The sequence below is a fragment of the Perca flavescens genome, chromosome 7 (genome assembly GCF_004354835.1).
Source record: "Perca flavescens isolate YP-PL-M2 chromosome 7, PFLA_1.0, whole genome shotgun sequence".
Classification (NCBI taxonomy): domain Eukaryota; kingdom Metazoa; phylum Chordata; class Actinopteri; order Perciformes; family Percidae; genus Perca; species Perca flavescens.
The window spans coordinates 6,263,854-6,287,751 of record NC_041337.1 but is presented as its reverse complement, the minus strand read 5'-3'; the positions used below and the strand labels follow the sequence as shown (position 1 = coordinate 6,287,751).

The 23,898-nt window shown below is 42.1% G+C and overlaps 1 protein-coding gene across 4 annotated transcripts in view; it reads right to left on the bottom strand.

Moving 5' to 3' along the window:
* The window catches only part of plekhg5b (pleckstrin homology domain containing, family G (with RhoGef domain) member 5b), an 88,311-nt gene extending 65,845 nt beyond the window's left edge, over positions 1 to 22,466 (bottom strand). For 2 of the 4 annotated variants that reach the window (XM_028582176.1, XM_028582179.1), the window contains exons 1-2: positions 22,424 to 22,466; positions 20,923 to 21,817 (exon numbers count right to left, since the gene is read on the bottom strand). In XM_028582176.1, the coding sequence (XP_028437977.1) occupies positions 20,923 to 21,004 (82 nt within the window). In that variant the 5' untranslated portion in view covers positions 21,005 to 21,817; positions 22,424 to 22,466. Of the gene's footprint in view, positions 1 to 20,922; positions 21,818 to 21,922; positions 22,150 to 22,184; positions 22,200 to 22,423 lie in introns of those variants that run through there. The other 2 variants (XM_028582177.1, XM_028582178.1) reach the window with 2 other exon arrangements.
* Positions 22,467 to 23,898: the final 1,432 nt, after the last annotated feature.

Here is a 23,898-nt window from a genome sequence, read left to right as displayed (position 1 = left end):
TAAACTCAAGCCTCTCCTGAGACTCTCAAACTCTTAGCCCTCGCTTCACTATTAGACCATCACGTATATTGTTAAATCATTTTATTATCTGCTTATCTTCTCTCCTACTTGCTCATCTCTCTCTCTCTCCCTCTCCCTCTCTCTCTAACTGGAATTCCTGAACTCAGCAGTGCTGATTAAGCCAAAAGCAAACACAAGCACGCACACACACACTATACAGGAACACACGTGACAGCAGACAATGAGCTTGCACACTAAAGAGACAGTGGAGCATCCCATCTACGCAGCTCTCTGCTGGCTGGCTTGCTTGCTTGCTCGCCACAGAGAGACACCGCCTGGGGCAAAGACCCATTAGACACTCATAAATAATCACTCCAACACGCAAGATGTACTAAGTATTCCAACTTGTCAAACTCCACTTCCTCATTTTGTAACCATACTGCAATTAGGAAAGGGGTTTGAAAGTGGAAATGAGTCAGGGTTCTTGTTCTTGCATTGGCTTCGCTGTCAAACCTCCCACGTGTGCTAGCTACAACAGGGATATAAAACGCATTCCAGCACGGAGACGGCGTGTCTATTGATCAATTAGATCAGTGTTTCTCAACGGGGGCGGTACCGCCCCCCAGGAGGCGTTCAGAAGATGATGGGGGGCGTTGGAGCAATATTTTGGAAAGGGGGGCGTTGAGGTGACCTTGGGGGGCGTTTGTTTGAAAGCTAGTTTAAACCAAAGATTCATAATAACAATACATGTTTACACTTAAACTACAAAAAAATCGGAGGTCTGTAACATTAAAAGCTGCCAGTTTACAGCACTCTTCTTCTCTTCTGTGCTTCTGTCAGCTTTGTTTGGCGCAGCTCCGTGCTGCCTTCAGGGAAACGGGACGTCAGAGCATCATCTTAAATGAGCTATGTACCACGTGAAGCTGCGTTCAGATTTAAAAATAAATAAATAAAAGCAATCACCGCGACGTCCTGTTCTATTCTTTACCCCTCCCCTGCCCCCCCTAATGTAGCACAACTTTATATTTCACAGTAACAGTTTTTCGTCAGATCGTTTATAGAACAACGTTTCCTACTGAACCTGAAGGCAGCTTAATTTCACGAGAGAGAAAGAAAAGCGACGTGAGAGATATATGTCAATGGATATATCGACTGTGCTTTGTTGTTTGGCAAACATTTAGCTGTTCCCCAAACTCCCGGCCAGTTCAGGGCTTGTGTTTGGTGTTTTAAAACTTTCTTATGGAAGCGATAGAGGCAGTGATGTCACCGTTTACTGTACGGGACTCTCACACCTCCACAAAACACAGCGCGATGTGGGGTTGCGTTTCTCCAAACGTTTTTTTCTGCTATTTACTCGTAAGACAGGCGATAGCACACCTAGACTCTTCTTACCTAGACTCTTCTAACCTAGACTCTTCTAACCTAGACTCTTCTAACCTAGACTCTTCTAACCTAGACTCTTCTAACCTAGACTCTTCTAACCTAGACTCTTCTAACCAAGACTCTTCTAACCAAGACTCTTCTAACCAAGACTCTTCTAACCAAGACTATTCAAAGCATCAAAAAAGGGCTCTCACTAACTTTCAAAGGTTGTAAACTTATTTCCATTCGGCAGTAGGTGTCGTTCTTCAAGTCATTTGTCAACACCAAAATACTTTTCTGTGTGTGTGTGTGTGTGTGTGTGTGTGTGTGTGTGTGTGTGTGTGTTATTCTTCTGCTTTTACCCCTTGATAAGTGCCAGCTTGTTTTCCGTTGGAACATTTAGATTTGAATGAAAAATAGATTTGAATGTTAAACTGCTAAGCTGTTTCTAATTGGCTATTGTTAGTGTTTGTAATAATAATAATACATTTTATTTAAAGTGTCTTTCATGACACCCAAGGTCACTTCAAACAAAAAAGGACATTCAAATGATAGTCATCTTCTAAAGGTGCTGAGGTTCACACCAGGGACATGCAGCAGGTCTTTTGATAATACCTAATTATAGTTTGAATGTTACATATCTAGTCATTCTGATTGGCTGCTGGTTTTTAATTTGAATGTCAAATGGTTGCATTTTTTTTTTAAAACCTGTAAATATATAAAATGTCTATTTACATGGCTTTTTTGATACCTGGGAAACTAATACATGTGTTTGTCATTCAATTATTTGATTTTTTGATTATTTTTGATAACAATAGTAACAACAATAATAGGCCTATATCAGGGCGTAATCATTAATATTCGGGGCAATTAGCCTACATAATATTTGATGGGGGGGCGTTAGGGACCTGGATAATGGATAGGGGGGCGCTGGCACAAAAAAGGTTGAGAACCACTGACTTAGATCGATCGGAAAACGAATCAACAACAATTCTCCAGTCATTTATTGAGCAAAAAACAGGTGGCCTTCAGTTTTTCACTTGTGATGATTTGTGTTTAATTATTATTATTTATTATATAATTGTATTATCGTTTACCTTGTGTGTTACCTTGTCTCACAACACCAAATTAGCTTTGATAACGTATGGCCATCAAATACATATTCCAGACCAGTTTGCAGGGCTCCGATTAGTTAGCTGGAATCAGGCCTACATGATGTGCTAGAATAATAAATCAACTTCTTCTAACATTCGTAGTCATCCAAATAAAAATGAAGGGCTCGGATTAGTTAGATGGAAGCATTGAAAGTGCCAGCCAGGAAAGAATTTCAACAAACCCATTGAGCTCAATTAGCTCGCCAGCTACAACTAATCAAATCTACCAGCAACGCTCGTGATTTCAGCCAACAAAAATCGCCTGTCGCTGACTAACAATGAGAGGCCTGCTGTGGTCTGAAGTCAGGGAACAATTGTTTCAAATATTGCTTTGATTCCTGGAGTGGTAAATCAAGTTGCCGTCATCGTTGTAAACTGCATACACCCAGTGGACGAGCTTAGTGAGCGGTGGATTGCTACCTGTACGTTTGGATCAAGGCTAAAGCTCTGCACACTTCTGGTCCGAGATGCAATCCAATATCAAACTACCGTAGAGTTCGACCAGGTCTATTAGCACGTCATACTCTTCATCTCCTCTCACACCTCCGCCGCCCTCTGAGCCTCGCCAGAACGCCATCTTTAGGTGGGGAAAGGCTGAGGTAAACGTGTGTTGTGTTTGTGTTATGAGGAATTTTAAGAATGCTTCACTCTGCCTTCTGTTTGGTAAAATCCTACATCCGCGGTGAGATCTCATCATGGCACATGAAGGGAGGGGGTGAGCTTCTTCTGTTGTTTGCTCAGGCTTCAACTCCTCTCCTTGTTTTTACATTTTCAGAGTCCCTTCGCCCACTCCCTCCCTCCCTCCCTCCCTCCCTTTACATACTAGAAACATGCACCTCCTCGCCAGGAGATCATCATGAAAAGACTCCTGGAAGACGCACACAGATGGCAGGCAGGCGGGATACACAATACATAAATATGGAATGAGGAGACGGGAAGGTGAGAAGGGAAGAATCAATAGGCCTGAGCAAGAAGGGAGGGAACAATTACTTCCGTGTAACTTCCGAAAATGTCCTCGATGCGTAGACAATGTTCAATGCACGAGCCATTGTTAAATAAGTTCAAAATTTAGATTAATGTGTGAAATATACCACCAAGTCCTCTATCACATAACCTCTGTCTCTACAAAGAGGAGAGAGACATACAGGAAATTGTCACAGGTCGGATTCGAACCCTGGACCTCTGCGTCGAGGCATAAACCTCTCAGTACATGTGCGCCTGCTCTACCCTCTGAGCCAACCCGGCCACAAAAACTGAAATTATGACAACAAATAGTTAAGATCCGAGGATGCCAAGTGGATAATCACTGGTATATATCAATGTTCAGGATATACCGTTTTTAAACCATTTCAGTCTTTTTTTTTTCTAGAATAAAAACACCCAAAATTTAATAAAAGTGATTAATTAATTATACCTACAAAGAGCATTGTATGGAACCATCCATGTTATTTTTGGGCAATGGAACCATCCATGTTATTTGTGGGTAATCTGGTTAAAAGAAACCCATATTTCTGATATAGAAACAAAACAAAAAAAACGGGTCAAATTTGACCCGAGGACAACAGGAGGGTTAACTCCTGAGCCCCAGCAGTATTCCTCTCCAGGTGAACGAGTCTGGGCCCAGTGAGCAGACGTTACAACACGAGCAGGTTGCAGCTGTTTCTAATGTTGAGGGTTCAGTGGCAGCGGGGGCAGGACACAGCCCTCCCGCTTAATGTTGTTTTACCCCCATAGTGGTTAAATCACACACATGTGCATCACACACTCTCCTACCCCCTCCCTGCATCTGTTTCCCTCCCCTCCCCCCCGCCGCCACATCTGAGCGAACCCAAGGTCCCCATGTAGAAAACTGAAAAACCACAGAACAACAAGTGTAAACTGTTCCAGAGAGGCGTGGCGGAGCAGTCGAAAATGTTCAAATCATAAGATGGAGGAGCTCAAATAATATCGGATTTATTCTGCTGACTCAGTTTGGAAGTATTTAGTGTAAAGGAAAGAAAAGACCGCTTTCTTACGTCTCTCCATGCATATGTGGCATTTTGGGCACCACCTAAGCCGAATGAATGTAAAATCCGTGTGACCATCAAAACTAACTCAAGGACTTTTACTGTAATGATTCTAGTCAGTCCCCAGTGGACTTCTTTAACACATTTTTTCTTTAAGCTTTTTCAGTGGTATTTATTTATTTATTTATTATCTGCTCCAGCCTTTCCCAAATGATTCAAGCACAGCTATAGTAATAATAATGGTCCAAAAGGATGTGAAATAGCATTTTTTTTAATTGAAAAATTTAACATTTTCTTGATGGAGGACCTCTAAACCCCAGGGCAAATATGTGCACCTAAGTTTTCCACAAACCTAGGAAATCCACTGCTATCTACATGACTTTTAGCTACATTAAGGTAGAACTCAATCCCCGGTCACCATATTTAAGTGGGGTCATGCGGGGATTACTGCATATCTTGAATTTCTTAAGGCATTAATGCCAGAAAGTACAGTAATTGGTCTCAAGTACGCGCTGATTATTATATAAGAGCGTGGCCTTTTGTGTCGGACCGTTCTTTTTATGGGCTTTATTGGTGCTAACTTCCAAGAAAAACAGAAGCTTGTACTGCTGTTACTGGAACCCGTGGCTGAGTATGACCTGAGGAATGCCAGTGTGTGCGCTTGTATACAGGGGATATTTTGGACTGGCCAAATTAGGTCTCGCCAAACAACCTCATTTTGTTCATGACAGACAATTCAACAAAAGCTTTCCTCGTGCGCTTGAAGAGCGGTCAGCTAAGAAAAGAATCCCAACCAGCAGTCGCCATGCAGCCTCCTGCTTTCATTCTACGTCTTCTTTAAGAACAAAGAAGCATGCAATGGTGGGGGGAGTCCATACGCGGAAAGAAGCGCAGAATTCTTATATTAATTGTACTGCAATAGGTTTTGGCAACTTTGTATAACACCTTAAATAGACAATCCACCCACAGTCCCAGCCTCAAGGCTATAAGGGTGCAGGAACAGTTACAGCACACAATGTCATCTTTCAACAAACACAGAGAGAGAGAGAGAGAGAGAGAGAGAGAGAGAGAGAGAGAGAGAGAGAGAGAGAGAGAGAGAGAGTACAGCAGTATGTGGCAGTCAACATTGATGTGTGGCGGGCTGCCACAAATATATCAATGTATGGGAAACACTGGTATGTAAAATCGTCATGGTATTGATATTTGGTGATGTCGCCCGGCCTAAATGATGTGGTAGAAAAAGAAATCAACTTCTTCTTATATTCATCCTTATTAAATAGTGTAATGTGTATTGCCGGTGAAATGACCTTGTGCTTCAACCAACAATTATTTGAATTATCAAATAACCCTTTTATTTGATTAGTCTATAGGGCGTCCACGTTATTCCTAGCCCCAAGATACCTGGTGTGAATTATTGCTGCGAATTCGGTTATTCCTTTCACTAATCTAGCGTCTGTGACAGTTCGAGAAGAGATTTTTAGGAAAATAAATGATGTGGGACAGTGGGGGCACACCTTAATTGGGATAAAGTGATCACACCTACATCACTGCCTACAACCAAGGGGTGGGAGGACGGCCTGAACTGACTGGGAAAAGAAGTTGACTCTTATAATAAAATATGAACAGGAGAAATGAGTTTTGGGGCCAATTCTGAGGACTGATTCTGTTGTGTTGGAGAAAGGAAAAGTATCTTTCAGCTGAGGAACTCCAAGGCTGTGTGCTCCAACAGAGTTGCTGGGAAATGTTTGCAGTAGAAGCTCAGGGCTTAATTACAGAGATGGTGAAAAGGTAAGGATCAAAGCCTCACTGTTCCCTCTGTGGCATTCCTCTTTTCGGTCTCTGCCAAACAGGTCTGCCTCAGCAGGCACCTTCCTTAAGCTGACCAGAAAGTAGCCGGATTTCCAAGAGGCTGGCTGGCAGAGAGGAGAGGATGAAGGACATTCCTCCCCGGCCCGGTGTTATCACTTCCCCTTCACTAATGGCATAAATCGGGCGGCACAGCGGAAAGCAAGTGCCCCTGTGCCACGTCAAAAAAAGCCCTGAGCGGAGACAGGGAGGCATTTCAGTTCAGCTATGCACTTCTTCAGTGGTAAATATTTCATCTGTGGAGCTGGTCTCATCCGCTCTTTCCCTCTCGTCTCTCTCATGTAAGGCTGCCTTCATGCCAAGTCACTGAGTGCTTTCCACGGACGAACAGAGCAATGGAAAAGAAGAAAAAAAAACCTTTCCATGATAGTGCTTAAATCCTTAGCTCCAAAGTGCAAGTGAACCAGCATCTGCTCACAGAAAAGCTACATATAACGATGTGAAGTAATGTCTGATCCATGTTGAATGTTACACATGTTAGATGTTAGATGAATACGGATGAGACTTAGTGGAGCAGGTCTGAACTACGCACAACGTTTTGGTTTCTTTTTACATTATGCTGAATAATGGAATAACATTGAGAGATTTTCAACATGATATCAAAAAAGGTAAAACTTTTGATATCTGCCTTTTGCAGAGGCACGGTTGCTGCGCCCAGTGCTTAGCCAACCAATCAAGACGATTGTGACTGGTTAAAAGAAATGCCAATAAACCATAGGACGTTTTTCTCCCATCCCGGAATGCTGTGTGGACAAGCCAGACCTTCCTCCGTACTGCTGTGGAGGAAGGTCTGGCAATGCGACACTAATCCTGAGGTGAGCATGAATTTCTGTACCAAACTTCATGCCAATCCCTCCAATCTAATAGTCTAACCCATTTCACTAAAAGCCAAAAATGCCACCCACATGGTGGCGCTAGAGGAAAAGTCAGGTGATCACCAAAGTTATCACCTTCATCCTCTGGGAACCATGAATATCCAATTTACAAAATGTAATGACAATTCACCTAATAGCTTTTTCAGTCTGGACCAAAGTTGTGGTTGAGTCAAAAAACTATTTATCTACTAATCTTGAAGGTCCAATGTGTGGGAATTTCTCCCATCTAGCGTTGAGATCATATATCGCAATCAACTCTCTCGCTCCACGCAGTTCAAAGTACGTATTACAGCCACGGCAGCCTTCACGCTTTTCTTTTTCTGGGCGAAGAAGAAGAAGACTCCTGTTCCTGAAATTTGGATTTTGAATACGTGTGGTCGTCCATGTTTCCTTCTTCAAACTTGCTGGGCCTGGGAAGCTACCGATACCCATTAGCAGCATTAGCAGCATTAGCAGCACCTGGGAGTTTATCATGTGACAGAGAAAAACGCGAAAGGCAGAGCAGTATGTCCTGTATGTCCCTTACCGGCTAACGTATTTTAAGATGGCGCATGAATATGGAGCGTCTACTCCAGTTCATGCAAATGCAAATGTAAAATTTCAAGCCAAAAGAAATACTTGGAATTGATGGTGGTGGTAAAACACGTTACACACTGGACCTTTAATGTCCAATTTCATGCAGTACTGTAGATCCAAACACCATTCAGTTATACTTGCAAACAAGGAGAAATAACTGCATATAATGAGTACTTTAAATATATAGTATGTTCTGCTCTGAAGGGAAACAAACAATTTTTTTTAATAATAGAAAAAAATTAAATGTGGAGATTCCAGCCTGACAAACCTTTGATGGTCTGTAGGCTGATCTAAAGAGTTAGCACACAATTCTATAGACACAAATAGAACTATCCTACTTGTTTATTTAGAAGAAAAAAAACTGCCATGTACATTTTAATATATTTTATTTACCTGTAGTTTTTAAAAAAGCAAATAATAAAAAAAAAAAGAAAAAGAGGGACAAACGCAAACCAACCCACTGCCCGGCCTCCTGTTTCTCTCACACACACACACACACACACTAGGGCTGAACGATTTTTGAAAATAATCTAATTGCGATTTTTTTCCCCAAATATTGCGATTCGATATTCGATTATTTTTTTAAGCTCTTTGTCTTCTGATTTATTGTTTGTCTTTGTTGAATAATACATTGTATAGTATGAACAACACACAATTACACACTAGATAGTTAAATAAGTAAAAACCCATACATACACACACACACACATATATATACATATATATATATATATATATATATATATATATATATATATATATATATATATATATATACACACACACACACACACACACACATACATACATACATACACACACATATACATACACACACACACATATATACATACATACATTCCCCCTCGTGAAGTTGCGTGCCGACACAGTCAACACAGCACTAGCTCAGAGAGGCTATCGTTACGTTAGCTCTAGCTCAGAGAGGCTATCGTTACGTTAGCTGCTGCTGGTCTTGCCGTGGGATTAACTGTACTAATGACACCGTTGAAACGCCGCGGCCACGCTGCTGTGAAAGCTCCCCGAACCGTCATTTATCAGTCTGATTGTTACCCCTCTCAGTGGCAGCTCCTCCACCCATATCTTTATAACGGAGCTAACCGCTAACCGTAGCTAACCGCTAATCAGAGCTAGCTCGTTGCCAACCGAGCCTTCAGTTCTGCGTGCCTGTGTCCATTAACTGCATGTATGATCTTGAGCCCGAACAAAACACTTAATTTTATTAAACTGGCTGTAAAAGATTTAAACTTCAACTCAGAATTGTTTGAATGACAGAGATCAGCTCAAGGTACAGTGTAGCGTTAGCGTGCTAAGTTGATGCTTTCTCTGCGTAGTGCAGACTTTTGCTCTCGCGAGTCATCAAATCGAGACCAAATCGCAGCCTTTGCGGTTAGGAAATCGCGTTTTATCATATCGCGATATTATCGCAAATGCAATTAATCGTTCAGCCCTAACACGCGCGCGCGCACACACACACGCGCACGCGCACACACACGCGCGCACACACACACGCACACACACACACACACACACACACACACACACACACACACACACACACACACACACACACACACACACACACACACACACACACACACACACACACACACACACACACACACACACACAACCCACAACTTACCACACAGATCATGGATGGCGTCCAGCGATGAGGACCAGGAGTAGCGCTCTATTCCCACTTGAGTGAGAGAGGGTGGCAGTGCCTCCAGCTCATACACTCCACGCTTCTTCCAGTACAGGAACATTCTGAGTTCTTCAACCAGCTATATGGTAATTAATATATCATCTACAACTATTCAAATCACAACCCTAAAACTGAACTCATACAAAGTGTCTAACCGGCCCTTGAAACCGTGCACAAAACATAACAAGCTGAACTTCTGCAGACACTTAATACGCCCTTTCTCACCAACCATCTTTAGAATATCAAACCTGCCAGACCAACTCAACTTTAAACTCCACTGCCAACTGCCAATGTCTTTGCGTTCACCCTCCACCTGCACAATGACCTCATCCAGCTGTGAGCCACAAAACACTTTGCTTTGAACCTTCTGTCCAAGTCTGATTCCATTTCAAGGCCCGGTCCAAGTGAGCAAACTGGCTCACCTCAAGTCCAGTCCGTTACGTCTCTGGGGGAGAACATTGATTCTAAACCTGTGATAAGCTTCGCTGCTGCCATCAAGCTTTTAACAGGCACGTTTTAAAAGTAGGCAACAGGTGATAGATGAACTGGCCGCACAAACTTTTCTAATACGTCTCTCCACATCAGTGTCAAATGCCTCTTCCGGTTGATTGCGTCGATTTTTAAGTTCCCCGCTAATCGTCCACTGAAAGCCACGCACCAAATGCTGCCTAGCACCGAATGCTGCCTTCTCCTAATCCATTTAAGAGAGCTATTCCTGACTAAATTACACCTGACACCCCACTGCTAAAAAGGTGTTGGAAACTTATCTCCGCCCGCAGGTATTAGGTCCTCTGCCTTCTGCCTTCCCTGAGCCTCGACTTTATCCATGGCAACGTTTCTCAAACTGTACATAACTGAGTGCGAGGCAAGCTGCCCATGTTAAAGCCCTGTGTAGGATCTCCTGGCGATAGGGGGGCTTTCTGCCCACTCCATCAGACAAGTGTTGTATTCATGCAGAGGTGAGTTGCATGCTGGGACGGGCACTCTGGGTGACACAAAGATCTCTTTTAAAACCTCCTCCTACATCCAGAGACTTTCTTTATGTTTTGCGCATAACCGTAAGAGGCTGACATTTTTCTGCATTAATTAGTGCCCGCGCCCTTTATGTCTCCTGACAGATTTATTCCTTTTTATGAATGTGCCAGCTCTGTGATGACTGAGCTCAGCTATTTCTGCGGAGGTACAATGCACACACTTTGGTCTCTCGGAGATGAGAAACACCAAATGACCGAACGCAGTCCCGTCATAAGATTCTCATCCGAGACAAATCGCTTCCACTTCTCTAATAGCTGAAAACGAGTTAAAACAACATTCAGTTAGATATCTCAAGTTGAGGCATAATATTTTCCCCAGGGTTGCTTAAAAGGCTGACGCACTGCTATTATGCGTCTAAAATGGGAGAAAGAAATACTGTGAGAATATGCGGCACCGGCCAGGGGGAAGGGAGGGACGTTGTCACACACAGCGACCCACATGTCCAATTTTGGGATAAGAAATTAGAGGGTAGGATGGGAGCCGGTTTGCTACTCAGCTCTGGGCTTTGCAGACATATGGTAATAATCTGAAGCAGCTTTGAGCACGCGGCTTCCCTTTTAATGAAGAGAGCAGTCGTGCAGCATGAGAACTGGGCTGCAAATACAAAGGCCAGGAACAGAGGCTTCGCTTTCATCATCTTCCATCAGATCACCTTTTAATAAAAAACAAAGGCCAGAGAGTACCTGCCTCTATTATGGCACTGACATTCAAATGCACTTTGATCTGATCTCAGACTAAATATATTTAGCTTATAAAAAATAAAAAAATAAAATCTTATTACATTCATTTAGGAATGGACTCTTTACAATGAAAACACCAAGTCATATCTGGCAGCTGTGTGCTGGCCCAGGGTGCACTTGCTGACGTGATTTAGGTCCAGTCTTCCATTAGAGAGCAAAGGTATAATAATCACAACTAGGGCTGCACAATATATCGTTTTTTTTTTTTTTAAATCGTCATCGCAATATCAACCGGCACAATAAACACATCGCAAAAGGATGAGACATATCGCGATTAGACGCTCAGAGATTTTTTGTGTTAGTTGAAAGAAAATATTAGCAGAAAACTACACCACACACTAAAATGTCATTCTTTTTTTAGCGGTGCCTTTTATATTCAATTCAATGTTCAATTTTGTTCAATAAAAGAATGTTCATTGGTTATAAATCTAACAAGCAATTTGTTGTATTTTACTGAAAGCTGCAGAACTGAGTACACTTTAAGATCTGTTTACTCAACGTGACATCATGACTTCGCGTAAACATACACGCCCACTTTCTTAAGCCAAGTGGCGTGTTATCTGTACGCATTTTGAGCGCCGTATAGAGCGGACGGGTTGGGTTAAGGAAAAGAAGAAAATGACGGTTGAGTTTAGGAAACGTGACACGATCCCCGGTCTCCTGGGTGAAAGTCCTGTGTTGTTTTACCCATGCTCCACCCCGACCAACCTCCCTACGTGGATTTTTTGGCCTTTCATACTACTCGCTTCACACGCAATCGCAAGGTAATCTAAGTCAATGGAGGCCAAACGGCATTGATAAACACGCTAAAAAGCGAGTAAGCGTCTTGATAACATGCCAATAATGGCATACGAATTGGCGTGTCATACATACGTCACTTCATGAGATCAGACTGGTTTATTTATCACAAGTTAACAACGTTATCGCAGATTGCATATTTTCCTCATATTGTGCAGCCCTAATCACAACCAGGATGTAGGTGAAACTACTTTTTCCACCACCAACAGACTACATTTATTCCGAAGTTCTGAATACCTGTCAAGTTTGAAAGTTTTCTCCCATCTTAAAGCTATAGTGCGTGACTATTTTGTATTGATGAACGTCCTTTACATTCAAGCCATTGCCCAATGAGTCGATACAAAAGCTAATTAAGACTATCGGCTCCACACAACACTCTCTGTAATTCTCAATATGGCTATGTTCAGAACACGGTACAGTCCAGCTGGGGTGCGCGATCTCCGAAAGGTTTTGCATCATGTCGATGCAACGACAGTGATGTCATTAGTTAAAATTCCTCCTGTGGGCGACAGAAACTACGCACTATAGATAGAAAGGGGTTCTCCAGAAATTCAGTATTGTGCCTTCATAAAGTTGGGGGCCTTGTAGAAGAATGGTCTGAATCAAAAAAACAGCCGAGGCAGAGATATTCTCACTTTTTACTCCCTAGTATGGGTCAAGCTCCGAAAACACTAGATGCTACATTTCCCATAAGGCAACTTGATCATTTAATTAGACCCTGCCTGCCTCCTAAACAAAACACCCTCATCTTTCAAACCCCCAACACTGCCAGGGTATAACACAGGCCTCCTGAGAGGACATCACTATGACATCACCTGGGCTATTTATTTTAACTATTGAAAGCTCCACCAGAACCACAGAAGACATAAGGAAGTAGTACTTCTCATGAAGACCAAGCTGATCGCCATGTGTAAAATGACTAGGTGTTCCAAATAATGTGCAATCACACCTGATATTAGACATTCTTATCCCCCTTAAAAAATAAAAAATAAATAATAAAAAAAATCCATGGCATCCAGCAGCTTAGGGCAAACATCATCTCTCTACCAGAACCAGAGCATGCATCTCTACAGTACCATCCTGAACACAAGCCCTTAACCTCCTTTCTACTGACACTGGGTAAGGGCTCACTAAGAAACATACGTCTTCTAGTGGGGCACGTCTTCTAGTGCTATAAAGATGATGGGAGGAGCAGCTCAGTGTTATTATCCTACAGAAAAGCTCCAGGACATTTAGGGAACAGTTTGACATTTTGGGAAATACACAATAGTCACGGATTAGGAGTTTGATGAGAAGATTGATACCACTCTCATTTCTGTCCGGTAAACCTCCATTGTGTCATTTTTTGAGTTGATTCTTAGCAAAAGCCCCTTTGTTCTTTCACAAATATGTGCTCATCCATGTGTAATGACTTCCACCAACTAATCAAAGTATTCTCGTAAGCATAGAGTCTGCCATTCCGAATCATTCAGAATACATACTAGTGAGTCGTGAATGGCGGCCGGCATGTTGCGCCTCAATCTTTAAAATACATTCGCCAAAGAGGGACATACCTCCGCCTTTCGCGCTTTTACACTCAGTGGCAATGACTGTGACGAATGCCAGCCGGGAGATTACTTGCGACTGCCGGCAGATTTGAAAGCCTGTTGAAGATGGAGGATCGCGCCTATTCTCGAGGACATATCACGGAGTCACCAAGGAAGCAAAAAAGAATTAAAAAACGACAACGCGACAGGCAAAGCAACAAGACCAAAGTTAATATTGGATTGGCTAGAACAGCTGCGTGTAAACGATGGAGATACTAAGAGCTAATTTCATGTTCGGCCACCGTAGGAATTGAAACGCGCTCGGAATGGGAGGGGCTAGAAAGTTAATATTCAGTTGGTTGTCATGTACAATTTCACCGCTAGATGGGAGAAATTCTTACACAATGTAGCTTTGAATATGAAGCTACAGCCAGGAGATAATTAGCTTAGCTTAGCATAAAGACTGGAAGTGACGGAAGCGTTGGCAGTAGTATGAAACTTGTAATCTAACTCTTGGCAAGAAGGTAGATGAACACATTTTCCCAAAATGTCCAAAAGGATCGTTAAGTATAGCATAGGTTTGCCAGTAAACACACCTAAAATATTTGAAATAAAAACTGGAGTTCATTATTACAAATGGTTTTTTTTCTGCACTGAGCATTCACCATACAAAAAAAAAAAAAAAACAAGTTGGCTAAACTACCTGTAATTTGTTTTGGTGTCAGACAGAAATAACCTCCAAAGTGTGCTGAGCTTGAATGAACTGGCTTCGCAACAGAATCACACTCACTAAAGTATTAATGGTGTGTTGAGAAGTGAGCGTGTGTTAGCGGGTGCAGTACGACAAGACTGTAAATGAGCCTCCCGGAGTGTGTGCGCCGTGGGGGGAGAAAAGTGTGAGAGCCAGAGTGTTGACAGAGGGAGTGCAGTTTAAGGCTTGTGCGTGCCCGTGTAGAGGAGGTTTGGGGTTATATTTAGCAAGGTGGCCCATCAAACGGGACGAGGTTAACCCTTCACCGGCAAAGCGAAGACGAGGAGTGGTTTAAGACTTCCACCGCGTGAAAGAGAAAATGGATGGATTCATTTCAGTTTCATCTCTAAAAAAATAAAAACCTCTTCCAGTCTCCGGGTTAGCTCGGTTGGTTCGACTCTGACCTGTGGCCCTTCGCTGCATGTCATTCCCCCCTTCTCTCTCCCCTTTCATGTCTTCATCTGTCCTGTGGAATTAAAAGGCCTAAAATGCCCCGAAAAATTATCTTGAAAAAACTTCTTCCAGCCAGACTGTCTGCGTCTCGATCTCAGATGCAGGGAGAGTAATGAGTACAGCCTGTGCCTGGTCATTTATTCATCAGCATAATAACTGCCAAACTGCTGCTAACAAGACTAAGAGTCTGCAGCCATGCAGACACAGTGGTGCTTGGAGCTTAAGGATCATGTCAGCATGCTAACATGCTCACGATGACAATGCCAACATCTTTAGCAAGTATACGTGGAGAGCTGAAACGATTAATCGATCGACAGAAGATTAATGTGCATTGGCAGACCTTCCTCGTCTGGCTAGTCCACACAGCATTCCGGGATGGGAGGAAAAAAGTGCTCTGGTTTATTGGCATTTCTTTAAACCAATCACAATCGTCCTGGGCGGCGCTTAACGCCGGAAGGAGCAACAGTGCCACTGCAAAATAGCCTCGGGAAGGAACTGGTTTTGGTGGAACTTGTCTACGTTGAAAAACAGTTTTAGTTGTGCGACAGAAAACTCAGATTGGACAGATAGTCTAGCTAGCTGTCTGGATTTACCCTGCAGAGATCTGAGGAGCAGTTAACCATAGTCCTCAGGAATCCACCGGAGTTTAAAACGCCAACACAAAGAAAGAGGAAGATGACGGACATCCGGCCGAAATGAAAGACCTCCGGCGGCACCTGAACAATCCCAGGAAAGGAAACGTTGTCGATATAGACTAATCGGCATCTAGTTTGATCATTTAAGTCACGTTTCAAACGAAAATGCCAAATATTAACTCGTTCAAGCTGCTCCAGTGTGACGAGTTTTGCACTATTGGTCGAACAAAACACGACAATTAAAAGAGGTCACCTTGGGCTTTTGGAAATTGGACTTTTTGTGAAAAATTGTGATTTTATTTCTTTCCTTCTTGAGACCCGAAAATAGTCTACAGATGAATCCATAATGAAAATAACAAGTTGCCGCCACGGTGTAATTTTTAATACCTATAGCGGATGTAATGTTTTTTTTTAAGTCAACCATCTCTATGGGTGTTATCATGCTAACATTTGCTAATTAGCACTAAACACAACGTTAAGATGAAGCTAGCGCGATTTGCAGTAGTTGTGCAGGTAACTGGTAATGAATTAAAAGTATTGTATTGAGTTAAACATTTTGACCAGATGATGGAGATAGATACAAGTTAGAGGATCACCAAAGTTATTACAGTTTATCATGAGGGGGGACATGGTCTGTATCAAATGTCATGAAAATCCCTCCATGAGTTGTTTCAGTCTGGACCAAAGTAGTCTGGCTATCACCGGTCTACATTAGTCTGGGGGAGTCTCCTCTGTATTTTCTAACGCACAAGAGGCGGGATCAACGGGCATAGTTCAAATGACTCTGTAGCCAAATTGGATGGTCTTTCAACCAATCAGATCGACAATTCGGGTGACGTGCGCCTCGGTGGCCGCCACGTTGAATGTAAGTTGCTGCTTGGTCGCTTCTCTATTGTCATTGTGTTAAACCCGCCAATAGTGCGCCAGGTAGATAAGCCAGTTTGTGATTGGTCCCCGCAAAGTTGTAACAGAAGCAGGATAGATAAAACGGACAGGTTTCCAGCCTGAACTGCAGGGAGAAATCAAATTGCCGGCAGATCGGGCTGGGTTTACCCAGTCTGGGACCAAAGTGGTGGACCGACTAAATCAAGGCATGCCACAATCAGCAAGATTTAATACATCTACAATCCGAGATGGGATTGGGTACCTAAATATAAAATACAACCTCAAAAAGGTTTTTATTTTACCATATTATCAACAGATTATATTCTAATATTTTCTTCTAATGATAACATTAACACTGCTACATCAACCGTCGGAAAACTTCACGTCCTGCACACCCTGCAAGAAGAGGGTGTGCAGGACCACCCCCCCAGCGAGTGAATTACTATGAGGCATCATGTAATTTAACCGTCCATCCTTAAACCAGCAGGCACAAACAACCCCTCTTCAACTTGTTGATATGAATAATCCCATAATTGAAACAATCTGGATAAAATTGCAGTGGGGGCTGCCGTTGAGAAGCCAATAACAGAGTGAACGGGAATCAAAAACACTTATTTCCTTAAAAGTACAGTCATTGTCATGTGGAGGGTTGCAATGCGCATAAACAGCCATTTAGCCAGGGTGGAGGTTAGGAGTGTGGAAGGACACATTCAGAGATAAACTTTTGCCGTTATGTTTCTGAAGTTAAAGAAGGCACTTGTGACCTTAACACAGCCCCTCTAATTATCTGCTGCACAGTATGACGAGGAGCAGCAGCAGCACACTGTTGGTCTATTTACAACATGGGACCTAAGGGGGGGGAGGGGGACAATGGGTTTTAATGGATCATATTGGTTAAACCTTAGACCTAATGTAAAGATAACACTGACCAATGACACACGCCTGTACAAGGTTGATTATGTATGCAAATTAAATGAAAATGCAAAGCAGAGCCCAACGGTTTATTCTCGGGTCTGATGATGCAGAACAGCAGAGTAGGAAGAGGACAGAGAATAATACCTCTCAGGGCGCAAAAAAATAAAGAAATAAAAAAAGACAGTATGCCATCTGAAATTTGAACCCAAAGAACCATGTCTACTGTTGCAAAGCAATTTCCCACAAAACAGGGAATAACAGCTATACAAAGTGCTGCGAATGAGGGTCATAAGGGCCGAAAAATTCAGGAGTAGTAGAACAGTCTCAGCTTCTGTTTACCATCAGCCATTTCCAAGTGTCCTGGGAGTGCTTTGTAAGAGAGAAAAGGATGATCGGAAAAGATACGTGGGGGGAAACTGGCCTCCAGCTGTGAGCGTGTTTATAATGACTTCATCTGTGACTAAAAACTGAAAAATAAATCTCAAAAAAGGCAAGCCAACTAGACTGACCCTGGCTGCAAATTGCATTTGCTACCGCTAGGGCGCGTCTAGATTTCTAGGCTAATAATAAAGTACACTGAGGACTTAAAGATAAACGGATTAGAGGTCAAACGGAAGTGGCACCAGAACAGCAGCATTGAAATAACTAAGGGCTCAATATTCTTCTTTTTCCAAATGCACGTAGCTTATGTCTGATGGTTGTGCATTAAAATAAAATATGGAATCGCTTGTGTCACAAGAGCTTTTTTGCGCTCCCTGCTGGAGTGAAATCCACGTACAGGAAGCACAGTGCCGAAATTAAGAGACGGCGAGGAAGGGAAATACTGTCAGACACAAGAAATAGGATCCAAGTCATTGCATCAGTGCTTGATTTGTTTCCCCATTACAGTCTGTAACACATATTACATTCAAACCAGAGGGGGGGGGGGGGGGAGACAAGCTGCATTGGAAGGTAGACCAGTATTTACTGGGATGCAACAAGCAGTTATTTTAGAGGAAGAATGACCACTAGAGCAAAAGTTGTTACAGAGCCTGCTGTGTTAGCGACATCGAAATACTGTGCAAAAGTTGTTGTGCAAAAACTATTTATTAAAATGAGGTGCACCATTGCACATGATGCTGGGATATTAATTCCTGAGCAGTTGAGAGAGAGAGAGAGAGAGAGAGAGAGAGAGAGAGAGAGAGAGAGAGAGAGAGAGAGAGAGACAAAAGGGCAGAGCAAAAACTGTGACCCGGAGCGCCATCAGGAAAAGGCAGAAATGCAAAGAGTGGAAAAGAGAAAGGAAATTAGTGTTGGGGAAAAAGTGGAACAATGGAGAGACAGTCTGAAAAAGGAAGTTTGAACTGTAACAAGCCACGAGCCAGGCAAAAATCTCTCTCACACACACACACACACACACACACACACACACACACAAGTCAGGGTTGAGCGTTGCAGCAGAAGACTAAACACTCCAAATGTTCCCTCAGAGCTCAGCAGCCTTTTCATAATAAAACCTCCAGAATTCTGCTTAAAAAATAAAAACAACCATCCCATTAATACAAGTTCATTTTAGTAACTCTTTTGGAGCTTTTGATCACAAACTCATGTGATCAGACTCTTTTCTCAGATGATGTACCAAAATGAACCTCACCTTTGGGCCAGAAGTCCTTCAACAACAACAACAACAACAAAATGTGACTGATGAAATTTGACCACTGATAATTCCATGGAAACTCTGCTGATGGATCGTGTACTACGATCGAAAGCTCCAAACTAAAAGCTACTAAACGGACCATGTGGTATGTGGCGTTTTCTCAGAATGCTATTCAAAAATTCACTTTGAACCGCATCAGCCAACATGGAGGAAAAGTCCTCAGTTAGTGCTGAGAAAAAAAATCATATCACAATCAAAAATCATCATATCACAATCATGTGATCTGATCAAAAGGTCCAGAACAGCTACCAAACGGACCTTGATGAAGTGAAATTGTTTTGTCAAGTGAAGTAACGGCAGGACCGAACAAGCTGAGAAGATTAGTTTGTATTTTGAACGTCTTTCAGCAGTAATTCTCAGTAGCCTAATGTTGCTTGATTTTTTTATTTTTCTTTATCTGAGCATTTTTTTGGCAAACTATCTTGTAAATGGGCCTTGTGGTGAGACTCTTTTTCTCAACTGCCATTTCCAAGGTCAAAAAACAAAAACTTTGAACCTCAGCTGAAAAGCCCAACATGGACGAGAAATTCTTCAAGTGCTAAGAAGCATCTAATTCCATTCCTGCAGGGAAAACTCTGTATGAGGCTCACGTGACATGATCGAAAGCTCCAGAACGGCTACTCAATGGACCTGGTGGTGAGACTGACAACTCGAAAGTGGCGTTAACTTGCAAACGCACCAATAATATTCCAACATGAACATATCTGAGCATCAACTGATGAAAATAAAGTGTTGGGACTATAAACTAACACTAACCAAACCCCCAATTTCATGAAATCATTCATTTAACTTCATGAAGCCCATCTACAGATGTTCTCTTTTATGATGAGCAACACTTTAACATCCTAATAGTTCACCGAAAGAAAGTAAGAGCTGAGGTTTTTTTCTAGTCTGTGGGGTTGTTTTTTTTTCTTCGGTGGTGGACAGAGACCAGACAAGACATCTGGTCCCAGATTAGACCAGTGTGTTTAAGACAGGCTTAAGACTCTGGTGGCCTGGAACATTGAAGGGTTCCAGACTCAACCAATTAAGGCTGCTAAACTTTAACTCCATGCTTACTGTATGAACCCATGAACTGCCCACAATGCATATACATCACACATGTAAAGCCTGCCAGAGAGAGAGAGAGAGAGAGAGAGAGAGAGAGAGAGAGCTTGCTGGGTCTATAGCTAAAACAATAAATCAAGTAGTCCATTAGACAACCAACAGAATATTAATCTGCAGTCTTTAATTTATTTTTTTTTTTTAAAGGAGAAATGTCCAAAAAATAAAAACTTTTTTTGTTAGTCTAATATTATTGTAAACTCACTCTCTTTAGGTTTTAGGACTAACAAACAATTTAACCATGCCTACTTGGTTAAGCAATTGCTCGTTTCAGCCCTAGGAAAGTCTACATATTAAAAAAAATCTTTTTAACTTTGATGTGAATTATGAGCTGGGAAAGAAAGAGGAGAGCACAGATGGCATGCCAGGGAGGAAAAACACAATAAATAATGTTGGTTAGGAGATTTACACGAGCTAATAATCTTTCATCTGAGTGTACATGCTGCTGCTGAGCCTTCATCATGAGGGGGAACTTCAGATCACTGTGTACCGTCTTCCTCTGACTAAAATACCCCATGCCTCCAGCTGGGATAATTGCTCAGGTCACTCGCCAAATCCAGCTATTAACTTTGACGATGGAAGGTGGGGAGGGATATGGGGGGGGGGGGGGGCATTAAACAAAGATTTGGAGCCTGAGGATCAAAGTCTTCTTTAAGAGAAACTCAGTGCCCAGGGTGAATTACACAAGGTGTTTCCAGTACAGAACAAAACGTCCAGGTGACTCATTTTAATAAGATGCTGACTTATGCAACAGCTTGGCATTGATGTGGAAAGAGAGATCACATCAGTGAAATGACTTCATCAAAATTGAGTACTTACTGAGACGTAATCGGAGACCAAGCCAGCTCCTCGGTGGCGATTTGTGCAGAACTGAATTCATGGTCCACTTGTTTGGCACCATCTATGCACGCAATCCTTCCACGGGAGAGAAAATAAGCCCTGCACACCAACAACAGCAGCTCTCCTCGCAGGTCCGTCTGTCGGTGCGTGTGGCAGGCTCAAGCGCTAATCACCCGGCGATGTTTAACGACGCAGTCCCGTCTATGGCATTCTCAACTTGCTTCCCATTTTCTGCGGTCGCTCTCCTTTAAAAACGCCTCTTCAGCCTGTCGGGATCGGTGGTCGGCGGCGAGCACAAAGCTGCAACTCACATCGCGGTGAATGCACGGAAAAGAGTGGCAAAAATACATCCGCGAAAAAAAAGAATGAACACAGGTCTATCAACCAGCGAGGTACGGCTGCAAGTTGGAGTCCATGCTAAGCTGTAAATAACCTGTTGCTGGCTGGCTGGCTGCACACACGCGAAAAAGAAAAGCTCCTCGACGTCCCCAAACGTCTGTTGGTGAAGCTCGGTCGGTGCAGGAATGAGATTACGAGGAGGAAAAACACATTAGTCGTGTCCTTTTTTTTTTAAAGAGGCAAACCCCACGGCTGGACTTAGTGCTATCAACTTTTACACAACGTGCTGCTGAAGTTGAACACACCGAGTCCTCTGCGTTGTCTCGCCGCCCTCTCCGGTCAACCGTCGGCTCTCCATTCATTCAGACAACTTGGCTGGTTCGGGATCCACAAAAGACTCTATGCAGCTTGTCTCTGTGCAGCGTGTGGCAGCTAGAGGCGCCAGAGACACAGTCAACACAACAAACCAGAGTCCATTCAGTTTCTGAGGGATTTTATCCAAAGTACATCCAGATGCCTGTCAACCAAGTTAAATCTAAAAAAAAAAAATTATAATAAAAATATAACAGTCAAAAAGAGAGAACATATTATTCAAATTACCATCTTTCTTCAGTGGTGGAAAGCAACTAAGTATATTTACCCGAGAACAATGTTTAACTAGGCTTCTTTACTTGAATATTTCCATTTTCTACTAGGCCTAGCCTAGCGTTATACTTAGCTAGCTAGCTAGCTATACTCCAACATTACAATTCATTTAATCCACTGCATTCGTTTCATACATTTAAGTTACTTTTCAGATTAATGAAACAAAATATAATAACCAAATACATTAGGATAAGTTACATTTACCAGGGCAACATCAATAATTATCTAATAAACTTAGCTACATTTCTAAATGACACCTGAGTTTGACGGAGACGACGGCCGTTGCTAACAGATTTAGCTGTAGTTAGCTAGTGTAAGCTAATGCTAAAGACATAAATCTTTGTGAGTTGGTTGAAAACTGTCTCCAGGTCATGTTTAAAGGCGTCTAGCTGATTCATTTAAGAATATAGAGATACAATAATAAGTAATGTACATGATGGCTACATGCATGGTATAATGCTGCTTTAAAAAATCTATTTATTAGTTATAGACCTACCTTTTTAAACAAGCGTTTGGTTGACCTGTCTGCAATCTATTTTTTATGGTTTCATTTGATTTTAATTCTGTACTGTGTTTTTGAAAAAATATTTCAACAAGCAAAATAATGATATTCCTTCAGCATTTGTATTTGCAAAAACAACAAGCTTTTACTGTAGGTAACCAAGGTTTGACAAACCAGAAACGCAAGTTTGCAGTTATGGAGTGTAAATATCAAAACAAAAGAAGGATAAAGGGCCCTTAGGTCCTACTTTGTTGCCTGATCAGAGTCCAACTTGAAGAGAGGACCTGTACCCCAAAATATATTTTTAAGATCTTTATTTAAGACAGAAAATTAATTACCATAAACCAAAACTGTGGTTGTACATAATTCACTTGAAAAAACTGTACCCCAAAATATATTTTTAAGATCTTTATTTTAACAGGACCCCAAAACTGTGGTTGTAGATCACAAAAACTTTTAACAGGTCCCAAGATCACCCTCATGGCATTACATTATTATTGTGTAGTTTTTAAAAATCTAACCATATGATGAAACAGTGAGTCTGCTAAGTCTGGGGAGGTTCTCTACTCCAGTGTATTTTTAAACTCAACAGGGGGATTTGAGCGGTTATAATGGCACACTGCCTCTGCATTGTTACATTACTCAGCACAATTGTCTTTGACTTGTTTGTTTGGGTGTGTGTGTGTGTGGGGGGGGACATGACATAAGTGATATGACAGAAGGTCTAAAATTAAAATAGAGCTACACAACCAAGATGCCCTTAATACTTTTCAAAGCTTTAAACATACCACTGATTCGGTCAGGAGCATAATGTTAAGGAATAGAAATAGCACATGTATTCTGTTTTAGGAAAAACTAAAAATCTGCACAATTGAGAAGCTGGGAAACTCTTGGTATCTTTGCTTCAAAAATCACTTTGTCAAATAATCGACTAATCCTGTTTTTGAACAGCACTGGGGCTGACTATTTGATTTCTATACACGCTTTCTCTTTCCAACTTTGATGCCCGGTAACCACAGGTAAGTTTGACATACTACTAACTACAGAACGCCAGGAGGATCAAATAAATCCAAAGGGTAAAGAAACTACATCTTTCACTAAAAATGTCTGTAGGTTTTGCTTGATTGTTAAGTAATTTAAATGTGTATTCAATGCATTTCACAGTTCATTTTGTTCAGGTTCGTGTAGACTGTGTAGTGGCACCTCTACAGTGGGATTTCTCTTTGGTTTGCAGGACGTCTATGGGAAAACATCTGATCTGACAAAGCCAAAACAATGACGCTGCCAAAATGTGACTGTGTTGTGTTTGTGTGCTCCCACCCTCAATAAAGAGGCGGGGAACAGCGAACAAAGAAAAGCGAGGGGGCAGAGAGGGGATGTTAAAACAGCTCACTTGACAAATTAGCAATTCTTCACTGTGTGAGTGGATGTTTATGACCGATCACTCCTTCAGTTCTCAGTCAGATAAT